Source organism: Pundamilia nyererei, unplaced genomic scaffold, assembly GCF_000239375.1.
Source record: "Pundamilia nyererei isolate P.nyererei 1_Seehausen unplaced genomic scaffold, PunNye1.0 scaffold00015, whole genome shotgun sequence".
NCBI lineage: Eukaryota > Metazoa > Chordata > Actinopteri > Cichliformes > Cichlidae > Pundamilia > Pundamilia nyererei.
Genome location: NW_005187416.1, coordinates 5,931,017 through 5,943,286, shown reverse-complemented (window position 1 = coordinate 5,943,286; position 12,270 = coordinate 5,931,017). Strand labels below are relative to the sequence as shown.

General features: G+C 47.9%; 1 protein-coding gene across 1 annotated transcript in view; it reads left to right on the top strand.

The window, feature by feature from the left end:
- The window catches only part of LOC102213251 (AT-rich interactive domain-containing protein 5B), a 42,874-nt gene extending 33,251 nt beyond the window's left edge, over positions 1-9,623 (top strand). Inside the window, exons 6-12 of the mRNA XM_005725462.2 lie at positions 705-811; positions 1,496-1,643; positions 2,405-2,457; positions 4,263-4,360; positions 4,714-4,909; positions 5,572-5,772; positions 5,858-9,623. Coding sequence (XP_005725519.1) covers positions 705-811; positions 1,496-1,643; positions 2,405-2,457; positions 4,263-4,360; positions 4,714-4,909; positions 5,572-5,772; positions 5,858-6,991 — 1,937 coding nt within the window. The 3' untranslated portion in view covers positions 6,992-9,623. The remainder of the gene's footprint in view (positions 1-704; positions 812-1,495; positions 1,644-2,404; positions 2,458-4,262; positions 4,361-4,713; positions 4,910-5,571; positions 5,773-5,857) is intronic.
- Positions 9,624-12,270: the final 2,647 nt, after the last annotated feature.

The following is a 12,270-nucleotide window of genomic DNA, read 5'->3' as shown; positions in this document are numbered from 1 at the left end:
ATAACTGGTTTTTGAAAGCCCTTTGACCTGAAAGCATCACTTCCTTCCTCAGTACAGCTTCCTGTTTGCCTGTGAAACGCTGCCACCTGCTGGAGAGTCCTGAGCTGTTTCTCTGGTGTCTGCAGGCTGGTTATAAAAGCCTGTAGTGAGATGTTTTCAGGTTATTTGAAGGTTGGATAAACTTGTCCACATCAGTGCTTTAGAAGAAGAACAACACGCTTACTGAGCAGAACAGGCTTCAAATCAACCTGTTAGATTATCCACTGAGGAGGAGAGGGGACGACCTCGGAGAAGGAGGACATGCAGAGGGTGGTGTGACTGAGGAGGACGGGGTGAGGTGGAGGCAGATGACCTGCTGTGGTGAAGAGGCAGCTCGAGTGCTCATCGGAAGATAAAACCAGCCTCCTCGTGTGTCTGACATGTTTGTACAGTCTGCTCGACTTTTGTAAATCAGATCATCTGCTGTCGCCCTGCGCTCGGAGCTAAATGAATAAATCCTGTGTCCGTTTTAGACCGGATAACCTCCGTCATGTGACCCCTTTAGACCACCGCCCACAGCAGAGCGCTGCACCTGAGCCATGTGCTGTTATTTAGTTCTCTGATTTTTAGTTTGTAAATGCCTCACAAAGATCGCCTCAAACAAACACAGGAAGGCCTCCGGAGATGTTGTAAATGTTTACGCCTTTATTTTATTTTTCCTGCAGGATGTCCTTCTCTCAGTCTGCGAGGACGACCTCGTAAGAGGAGAGGCCGCGACAGCAAAGACTCGCCAAACTCCAGCCAGTCGGAGTCGTGGATCGAGAGGATGAAGGTGCGTGTGGCGATCATCTCATCGCTGACTGTCACGTTCAGGCTTCTTCATCGTTACGGCGTGTTTACAGAAAGCTCTGCTTCAGGCTCCAGATCCTCCTATAATACAAACTCTGCTGAAAGTGAAATCAAATCCTTTCAGGAAGTAGATCTGGTCCCGCAGAGCTGTGAGACTGGAGTAAAAACATGAACCTGGTCTCTGTTATTAGACGCTCGGAGCTCTGCTGTGAGGCAGGTCTGGGCGTGCAGTTTCAGCTGCTTTGTTTCAGCGCACATGTGCACCCAGTCGCTTTGTCAGTGCTTTGAATGCATTCGTGCCCCCACGCAGAGGCAGGTTTGCTGTTCATTTAAGAAAGCCAGAGCACGAGCCTCACATATGGAAGTGGATTTTAGAGCTGCTGGCTTTGGATCCACGAAGCAACAAACACGCTAGAGTCTCTGAGCGCTGCTGGATTATAATCCTTAAACTGCTCCGAGGTTTGACCTGCGAGGCCTCTCACAGCGCCCTCTAGTGGCCGACGTGCTGCAGACGTGAACATGTGAGCCTCGCAGCAAATAAAGTCGTTTAATAGATTCAGTTTCTGACCGCCAAAATAAAGGCGCAGATCAGTTTTAATGTGACGAGTAAAATAACAGGAAGTGCTGAGGCGTGCAATGATGATCTCACTGCGTGTTTCCCTCTCAGGAGAACGTGATGGGCAGCGTGGAGGTTGGCTGTGACGGCGACTGGCTCCCTCACCCCGAGGAGCAGCTGTTCCTCGATCAGCTGTTCGCCTTCATGGACCGCCACGGATCGCCGATCCACAAAGTCCCGAACCTGGGCTTCAAGAAGAGTGAGTCCTCCACGCCGCCGCTTCTTCTTCTGCGCTCTACAGAACGTTCCTTTTCTTTCCTTTTTTCCTTCATCCATCCTTCATGACCTTTTACTCTTTCCTTCCTTCCTTCATCCATCCTTGCCTTCCTTCCTTCCTTCTGTTATCCCCTCTTCCTTCCATCCTGCCTTCCTTCCTACCTCCCTCCTTCTCTCTCTCATCCCCTTTTTCTTTCACTCTTTCCTTCCTTCTTACATCCTTTCTTCCTTCCTTCCTTCCTTTCTTTTCCATTCATCCTTTCATCCTTCCTTTCTTCTGTTATCCCCTCTTCCTTCCTCCCTCCCTGTCTCTCTCTCATCCCCTTTTTCTTTCACTCTTTCCTTACATCCATCCTTTCTTCCTTCCTTCCTTTCTTCTTCCCTCCCTCCCTCCCTCCCTCCCTCCCTGTCTCTCTCTCATCCCTTTTTTCTTTCACTCTTTCCTTACATCCTTCCTTCCTTCCTTCCTTCCTTCCTTCCTTCCTTCCTTCCTTCCTTCCAGAGACAGACGTGCTCTGACTGCGTGTTAAATAAAGTTTTGTGGTGTTGAATGAAGGTTGGGTGCCGTGTCAGAGGTAAACATGTGACTGCTGAGCTTCATCGAGACTCCATGTTTGATCTGTGGGGGGGTTTGAAACCACGTTCGTGTAGTGAGGACCATCCTGCCTCCGCTGTGTCCTCACCGCCTGCTTTAAATGTTTTTGTGTCTCCTTTGCATGTCTGATGTTTCGCCGCCGTCCTCAGTCGACCTCTTCCTCATGTACTCTGTGGTCAAACGGCTCGGGGGCTACAAAAAGGTGAGTCACTTCAGTTTATTTCAGTTTCTCTAAAATAGTAAGAGCTGCTGATTTGCTGCATAAAGACGGGAAGCTGCACGACTCTGTTATTAAAAACTTGTTTATGATACTTTTCAGGTTTTCTGTGAGAGACGAAGGTTTAAATAAAGAGTTTGAACGTGTTTCAGCTCAGTTTGTTTCACGTGAGGTTAAATCGAACCTGCGAGGACGGCACATCTGAGTGCGACTGTGTGTTTGGTTTAATCCAGGAGGATGAGGTCAGATTATAAATCAGCCTGCAGGGATTTATTTTAAAGTGAAATCATGAAGTTTTTGTGCTCGTTAGCTCTGTTTCCGTCCCTGCTGAGAAAACTGCAAACACTGATTTTAGTCTGCTGACAGCAGGCCGCTCGCTCGAGGCGTTTCATCAGGTTTTGTTTTATAGCTTATTTAGATGAGGCGCCCTGGGACTCGAGGCCGAGCGGTCTTTCCTGTCCGACTGCTTTAAATTCCCCTGTGGGGTGGATGTGCTGACGGTGTAAATTGATCAGACATGATCCGACCTTTGGTTCAGTTTCTGCAGCCGCTCCCTCAATAAAGTGAAACTGAAACCGGCGACACTGAACGTGTTTGCAGCCAAACTAAAACGTTATCGGTCCACATTTAAACCTGAAGAGTTGAAACATGCAGTAACTGCCAGACTGGAGTTTTTATTGTAAATATAATTAAATATTCATTTGCAGATGAGTTTTAATTTGTCTCAGTGTCGCTGCACGTCTGATGGTCTACATCAGGATTAACACACAGACGATGGAGACGGCTCAAAAATAAAAACTGATCCACTGCAGAGTTTGACTTTGTCCACATGTTTGCAGAGCGTCTGTTTGGCCTCGTCTCCATTGATCGCAGAGACGTCAGCTTTTTGTCACACTGCTGTTTTTAATACAAACGTGGAGATTAATGAAGCGTCTGAAGCTCACGCTAACAAGTGCCAGAGCTGAAGATCAGGATCAGATCATCTCTGCAGATATTTGGATTTGAAGTCACATCAGTTTTTATTCGTCTAAAATTATCACCAAAAAAGTTTTTTAAAACATTTTTGCATTGATTTTTATAATTAACACATTATGGGGCTGCATGTCTGTGGAAGAGAGCCAGAGGTTAATAATAACAATGATTACATGCAGAGAGGTGTATAAACACACAGTGACCACAGAAGAAACACCCAGTGCATCATGGGAATCCCCCGGCAGCCTACGTCTACTGCAGCATCACTAAGGGAGGATTCAGGGTCACCTGGTCCAGCCAGCATATAGGTGCTAAAGCACCTATATGCTTTAGCACAAAGGAAAGTTTGAAGCCTGATCTTGAAAGTAGAGATAGTGTCTGTCTCCTGAATCCAAACTGGAAGCTGGTTCCACAGAAGAGTCTTTGTAGATGAAACCACTGCCAACAAAATTAAAAGTATAAATCAGTCGTCACCCTTTCCAAATGGTTGAGGATGTAGTTACACGTGTCTAAACAGTAGGGGGCACTAAAACTGATGTAAACCAGGATTTAGGTCAAGTTTTCCTCTCAAAGTCGACTCTGATACTTCGACTCTGAGGAATCGGAGGCGGTTCGACCTCTTCCAGGATCAAAAGGCAGCTGACGGAGACTCCCAGGTATTCAGCCTGCAGTGGGGTGAAGGCCTTAGAGTTGGTGCATGGTCTCCACTGCAGGCTGAATACCTGGGAGTCTCCAGTTGAACTATCATGAACCGGTCACCACAGTCCTTTGAGGGTTACTTCTCGTTATCTGACTTTCTGCTTGTTTTCGTGCGGCAGGTGACGACAGACCGTCTGTGGAAAGTGGTTTACAACGAGCTGGGCGGATGCCCCGGCAGCACCAGCGCTGCGACCTGCACCAGGAGACACTACGAGAGGTGAGACAGACATCATCTCTGACTGCGCTCACCGAGTGTTTCAGACCGTTTTACACACAAAAGTGAGCAAAGGGAAGTGACGAGGGTCTGTAAGCAGAGAGGAAAACCAGCCAGTGGGCTTCGTACCTTCATCCAGCAGAGGTCAGCGCTGGATGAAGCGGTCATTAGTGTTAGAGAGCAGGAAAGCTCCCTGTACCCGAGTAGACCATGTGCACAGGCATTACTGTGCACATTATTATTCTGGCTCCGTAATATCCTGACAGATGTAGTGGAAATACTGAAAACTAAACCCTTGACCTTTGACCTGTGACTAAAAGGGTCCATATGCTAAAGTTCAGGTTTCTGTGTCTCAGGCTGATGCTTCCTTATGAAGAACACCTCAGAGCGGGCGGAGCAGAGTTTAAAGTCCCAGAATCCCCGGTGGTGCCGAAGCCCAGAGGCATCAGAGGCAGGAGACCACATCCCAGAGGCAAAAAGCCGGGACCCAGACCCCGGGAGAGGAAGGTGGCCACACCACCTGCTGCTGCTTCTCCCACCATGCATGATGACGTGAGCTGACAGCTTTGTTTTCATCTGTTACTAACACTGCTGAACGCTGATGCTCCGTAACAGATGCTCGGGTGATGCTGTGATGGGGGGGACGCTGACACTGCCGCCTCGGGGTGGGCGGTAGAAATTTATACCGCTCTACCGCGATAGCGCATGTTGATGGTGTCATCAAGCTGCCCCTGTGTTGGTCGAAAGCATGGCAGCAGCTGCAAACAACATCATCTGCAAATTATGGCAGGTGACAGTCATAGCAAAGAGATGAAGCACTTTTGGAATATGGGGGAAGCCAAAAACTGCGCTTCCTCCTCTTCTGTACCACTGATTCATTAATGCTGAACTCTCTGGCAGCTGCTCTGTTCCCATGTTGTGGCAGTATATTAATGACTCACCTGTGGATGGATTATCTCAGTTGTTCTCCTGACTGAAGTTTGGTCCGTTTACAGCATCCTGCCATGCGACTGCATTTGTGCCTAACCATCAGGAACCCTCACATTAACTTTTATCAGGTGGAAAAAAGTTAGCGTTCGTCCTCCAGCTTCACTGTGTTTATGTTATGCTAACGTAGCTGTGTTGCTAGCCACCACCACTTCAGTAACCCTGCAAACGTCACTGCTTTAATTGGCTTAGTTGGTTCACCTCCAGCCTCTCTTGCCTCTGAACAGGTCCCAAACCCGAACGGCACCATGGTGGCAAAGAGAGGTAGAGGCCGGCCGCCGGGCACGCGAAACAAGGCCACGGTGCTCGCTCAGGCAAAGCTGCTGGCACTGCAGCAGGCGAAGGTCAAAGGCAGTGCGGTGGAGATGACGCAGCAACAGCTTCCAGCCGTGGGCCGCGGAGGAACTGCCGCCAGCGGCATGCACAGGGTAACGACCACGAAACACTCGTACACGCCTGTGAGGAGGTTTGATTTGACTGCATGTGATTCATTTCCTTCTCTGCTCACTGCAGCCGGCCATCCTGCCCATCACCATGCCCCTCACCCCGGACCTCGCCCCCCTCGCCGGCCCCTTCATCTCTTTCCAGCCCAAACCGAAGGTGGTGAAGACGGAGCGAGGGGAGTCTGTGGTTCCTGCCACGGGCGTGCTCCTCTCCGCGCTGCCGCGCCACTTCATCAGAGGCTCTCTGAGCGGCTTCAGCCCCATCAAAGGCTTGTGTCCTTCGGACGTGTTCAGGAGCCGGCTGGGCCTGCAGAGGGGCCCCGAGAGCCCCGCCCTGACGCCCCAGGACCCGAGCCAACACCATCCAATCATCTACACCCCACAGCCGAAGAGTGGGAGCCCAGACACCCCTCACCCGAGCGGGGAGCAGCCACAGCCCCACCCCCTCCAGCAGCACCACACCCATTGCTCAGGGTGTAACATGGACGAGGGGGGGCCGAGAGGAGGCGGGCGAGAGGCTAGAACCCGGCCCCCCATGCCCCCCCTCCGAGTCCTTCCCGTGAACCTTGACTGCAGCGTTCAGGTGTGTCAGCTGATGAGGACTCGTTGCTTGGGCCCGTCCCAGCTGCAGATGTTCACGCGGTGCCTGTCCGAGGCTCTCTCCCAGGACCTGAACGCCAAGCCCACCCCTCCCCCCGAGCAGGCGCTGCCCCTCAACCTCAGCAAACGGTTCACGCCGAAGAGACCCGCCGCGGAAGGGCCGGAGCCGAGCCGGGCCGTCGTCAATGGGAACGCCGACCAGCTGCCGGCCAAGAGAGTGAGGACCGGCTTCACAGAGCCAGCTGAGGAAACGCGCTCCAGCTCCGCAGGAAGTGCAGCAGGAGGAGCGGCGGTGGTGGGAGGAGGAGGGCAGGTCGAGGTGGAGATGAAGAACCAGGATGAACCCGCAGATCTGAGCTCGCCCAGCAGGATCCGGGCCTTCCTGCTCGGCCTGCCGCCCTTCAAAGTCAAACTGGAGGAGGATCTGAATGGCGTGCGGTTCGGGAAGTTCGTCCCTAAAGTCGAGAGCGGAGAGGATCCGCTAAAAGATGTGAAGAAGGAGGAGGAGGAGGAGGTGGCAGTAGAAAAGATGGCGATGGAAGGGAGAGACTGCGGAGACTGCTCCAGCCGCGGCGCCGCCAATGCTGACACGCAGTGTTTTTAACCCCCGCCGCTCTGATTTGTTGGAAGATGCCCCATCACGTCAGCGCCTGAACCGACGGGAGCGCGGAGCTTTCGTTTCTCCATCTTCACCAACTCTTCCTCTTCGCGTTTTAGTTTTTTTCCACTCACGTCGTCGGACGAACTCTTTGGAGGAACGACGGCTCATGACAATCACGCATCTCACCGGAGACGAGACACGGACTCGGACACACTGCCATAACCTCCATAACACTACGATTGACTCCGCCGCCAGAGATCCACAAAGTCAGAATCAGTGTCCATCTATGGGTGATGCTATGCATCGGGACTTCATTAACTAGCATTAAGAGTGTACTGTAGTTTGTAGCTTTTAAATTGTACTCTACGTCTGTAGAGACAGAGTTATTTTCTGATAAGGTGTTTAGATGTTACGTGAGCAAAAGAAAAAAGAAGCAGCTCCTCTCAGTCTTCACGTTATAGCTCGTTAAGTGAAGCGTTTATAGTCCTGTTCGTTAGCTCTAATGATGTAAACTTTCTCACACACGTGCCTTAAATCGGCCTGCGAGCTGCTTCGTCGCCGGCTTCAAACACATTCTCTTAAAGAGATACCTTGATGTTGGACCTGCGTCCCTCGGCTCTCTTGTAGAGCTGCTTCCAGGCCTGAGAAAAATTGGCGTTTCAGTGTTTCTCAGAGTTCGTTAAGCTCGTAACGACTGCACGGACCCTCCACCTCATTGGTTTCCTTATAAAACCCTCAGCAGCTACGATGGCGCCCTCATCACTACCAGCCTTCACATTAGAGCTCGTACCAAACTCGTAGCCCAAGCATTCAGACTACCTCAGGTTCTTTTATAGTTTCTCGCCTGCTTCATATGTTCAAGGGGAGTATCCCAGCATGCATTAGGGTAGGAGGCCAGTCCATGAACGCACATAGATGGATGCCAAGCATGTGGAGTTAAACTGTTAAAACACATCTTCTCCTCAACTCCTACCAACTGTTAGGAACTACTTTTAGTGGCGGATTGATCCGTGTATAGGGGTGTTTAGGGCAGCGTGAGATCAGAAAGTTCCAGCACAGCTGCTTGGGAGGCAGGCACCGGCTGACCTCCAGCGTTGATTTTTCAGCTTCTTTTTAATTTCTCAAAGTGCACAAACTCAGACGGAGGGATCTGAGGGAGGGGTTCAGGAGGTGAGCAAAGATTAGGAATCACCTGGTGCAGGTGAGGGATAAATTCACGGTTTACAACTTGATGAATGTGGAGAACATGACGGACTTCACCTGCTGAGCCTGTCAGGAAGTCTGGAGTCTTCGTCTGGTTCGTAGAGCGAACGCTCGCCATCCGTGTTGGTCAGAGTGCGACTCCGTAGCTCCAACTCTGGACCTCTCAGAGAAGAGGATCTTTAATGTGAAACCAGGTTTCCGGTCCTTTGACGGACTTTCTGATCACCTCGTCGCGGTTTCCTGCGGCTTCACGAGCGCTCGAGTCGTCTCCATCCAGACCTCATTACATCTCGTTTTGAGAGCGGCGAGACGATTCTGCGCCGCTCTCCGATGCGCGTCGGACCTGTTAGTTCGGTTTCTGTTTGATTCAGTCGTGTTTAGGAAAAAGCTCCACCAAAGACTGCGAAACGGATCCTTCATCACTTCATCATCATCATCCTGTCATTTAAAGTGCGTACATGAAACCCAACAAACATCAAGGTATCCCTTTAAGTCGCCTTTTCCTGTTTGTTTTCTGCCACAGACGTTGGTTCAGATTTGCACACCTACTGTACACACTCGCTTTTCCTCGTTTCCTTTCTTCCTGCCCGAGTAGTCGAATCAACTACGACACCGAAATTAAGTGGTGCTGTTTGCTTAGTTTTGTTGCCATATTATTGTTGCTATTATTGTTGTTGTTCTTTTCATCGCCATCACGCGTCGAGAGGAAAGGTTCCTCGTAGCCGACCTAATTTTCCTGAGAATTTTAAGAAAGTCTATTTTAATTAAAAGAAACCGTGGCTTGTTTATGAAAATACGTGCAGGACTTTTTCCTCCTGATTTATTCGACTGTTGGCTTCATGTGAGGCAAATCGTTTGTGAATGAGTACGCGAGTAGAGATGTACACACTCAGTCGGTCGTAGCTGGGCAGACGCACCAAAGTACTCGACCGGGACTTTTCCGTGACCTCTGTCAGAGTTTTAGGACTTCAGGATTTTCTTCTTCACTCGTGGGGAAAACGAGCAGTAACCAGGAGACGATGGTGAATACCGGTAAATACAAAGTCTTATTCCCCTTCATGCAGTAACAACAGTGAGAACAGGGTAACTACTGTACATAATGGCTCTGCTTCTTCCTGTCAGAACACCTTTATTTATTGTAGGTGAGGCGCTTCAGAGGGAACGAGTTCATAAACCTCCAAACGTTTCCAAAAAACGCATGTACACTCGGGTTTATCGTCCTGCAGACGCAGAGTGTCTTTTCAGGCTTTACACTCGATTTTACACAAGAAATGTGACAGAAGTGGTTGTGTGAAAGTTTTCCACCTGCACCTTTAGCTTTTGGCAAGCTGTACCGCTTACTTTAACGCACAACTTAGGACTTTATCAAAGGGGACCGATTCTGCTCATTTCCAGCTCTTTATTTTTATTCTTCAACTCTACCAGAGCAGCTTTGCATGACTCATAGCTCAAAATAATCCTTATTTTTATTAAACTGGGCTTTAACTTTATCGTATGTCTAAAACAAGCTGTTTTAGCTCCAGTGTCTTTAAGGAAACCCTCCTGAAAAGCCTGCTTTCCTCTGATTGTCCAACTGCTGTAAGCCTCCTGAGGGGCAGCAGCCAGTAAAGCCCACAGTAGAGTGGCATGTGTGCAGATGACCCCTTAAAAGCACCCCAGGAGTAACCGATGAAGACGAGGTCACATTTCAAAACTAGCAAAATGACTGGGTTTGCATCAAATGTTAGCGAGGGTGGTCTTTGCATGTTCAGATGTTCTTGGAAGAACCCGGAAACGTTCAATGATTTTCAATCCACGTCTTTGTCGATTAATACTGAGGTGCTAGAACTTGTCACTAAGGGTACCCTCGCTGCCAAAAAGCAGGTGTTTGAAGCGCAGTTAACTTCACAAAACTTTCTTCTTCTTCACAAAATCGCTTCACTCGCCATTATGTCATCCTGACCTTTGAATCAACTCGTCTTCCTCTGTCGTAGGACCTCGTTCACTTTGATTCACCTCAGCTTCTCACTGGGTGCCTCCCAGTCAAACCATAACTCCACTGGACCAGTTTTCTCTTTAATCTCTTAAATCTGTTTTTATTTTTAGCTGCATTTATTGTTGACGAGGCAAAGTCAGGTGAAGGGAGTCTTCTAGTTTAGAGCTGGAGAATCAGGTGAAACCAGTGTGAGACTAGGTTTGTTCCTGGTTATTTAAACTGAGTTTGTTAAAGTTTCTTTAGGTATAATTTCAGTCTTTTTTTTTCTTTTCCCATTTGATCTTAAATTTTCCAATGTTTACATTTTGTTATGCATGTTCAGCAGATCTTATATCCAGTGTTTTGCACACTACTCCAGCATCAAGACTCAAACGGCACTGCTCATTTCTGTAAAGTTCTTCAAATTTAAGTGCCTGATACTTTGGATTGGAGTTGATACTTGCAGGCGAATGAGCTCATTGGCCTTCACAACATTGACTTGAACAACGGCTCCTGCAGTCGGATGGCGTTTCTTTGACCTGTTGGGTGAAATGAGGTAAAGCCGCGGTGTTGGAGGCAGGACGCTCGCTCAGCTCCGTCTGTTGGAGCAAACTGGACCTAACGAGGACGCCGAGTAGCTGGACGGACATTCATGAAGAAAAATGATCAAATCTTTTTTAAAAGGTGCTGCACGCCACATTTTAACATCTGACGTTGCTGCATCAATGTGACTGTTAAAAAGAGAGAAAGCTTTCCTCTGGCTTCTATATCAGTGTCAAAAAATTAGCTACATGTCAGATGCTCCTAAAGACGACTATTTTAATCAATTCTGTATTTTTGAATAAACTATTGAATGTTTGGCCGAATAAAGTGTTTCAAAAAAAATATTAGAAATTTTTTAAACTGAGTTAGAATTCAGCAGATTTAAAAAACTGGGACATTGTTGTTTCTACTTATGTGATTTTCTTTATTTCCTGCTGCACATCTCCTGCTCCAGGAGAAGATCAAAGTTTCAAATGTTGGTCTAAGTCCTCCTGGCTCTGTATGACATCACAGAGAGGGGATTTCCCTTGTATGGTCCTCTGGCAGAGAAATTAAATGTTTCCAGGTGTTAAAAATGCTGCTTGTGGCACCTTTAAAAACTCTTGGATGTTACACACTGACGAATGTCTCACTCACATCTGCCTGTGATCTCATTTTTAAATCACCTGACACGTTTTTGTTTTTTGTTTTCATGATTTTTGTCCCGTTTTGTTTTTGTTTGTTTTTCCCATGGAAACGAACCCTGGATCAGCAGAAGCATCTCGTGTTTTTCTTTCTCTGCAACCTGAGTTGAACTTTTGGTCTCAGTCAACCGAAGAGAACGAACGCTTCCCCGAGATGTTTGATTTGAACTGCAGGAGTTTGTTTTTAAACCCTCTCGATTGATTATGTTAAACAGAACTTCCTTTTTGTTTCTGTAAACAGCTAGCAGTGTCAGGTACCATTCCATTTTAACACTGTATATTTATAATAAAAGTAATCTGTTAATAATTCCTTTGTAATGTTTCCTCCAGTATTCACGATGTTCCTTCACTTGAGGACGGTGTTCAGATGGAAAAGTCTCGATGTCACGGAAATTTGTATGAGATGATATTCAAATATTTGAGTTAGAATTTGAAAAGAAAACAAGAATTTTTATAGAATTTTTATGGCAGTAAAGTAGATTTCTCAGAATAAACTATCTTTATAGTGTTTTACAGGCAAATTAAAAAGAATGTATGTAAAAGTTTGTCACAGTGGACGTTAACATTTCAGCCACTGCTGTGTCGGTTTTATGGAGCCACAAGTGACCATATTTGGAAGAGAGGGTGGAGTCTTGTGTGATCAGCTAATGCTAGTTGACCTTTTACACCAAACACACCAAACTAAGGTTTTGGTCACAGAGGCATAGAGACGGGTTAGTTGCCATCTGATAACCACAGCTTCACAGTATTTGCCCCGAAAGCCTTGTGATTGCTTTGGTTGCTAGAAGATTGGCCGTAGTTTGCATGAAACAGGGACACTTCTTTGAAAACTACCTGGTGAGCTGTGGAGAAAGTCGAACAAAAGCCAATGCAAACCAGAACCGGAGACTTTTCACCTT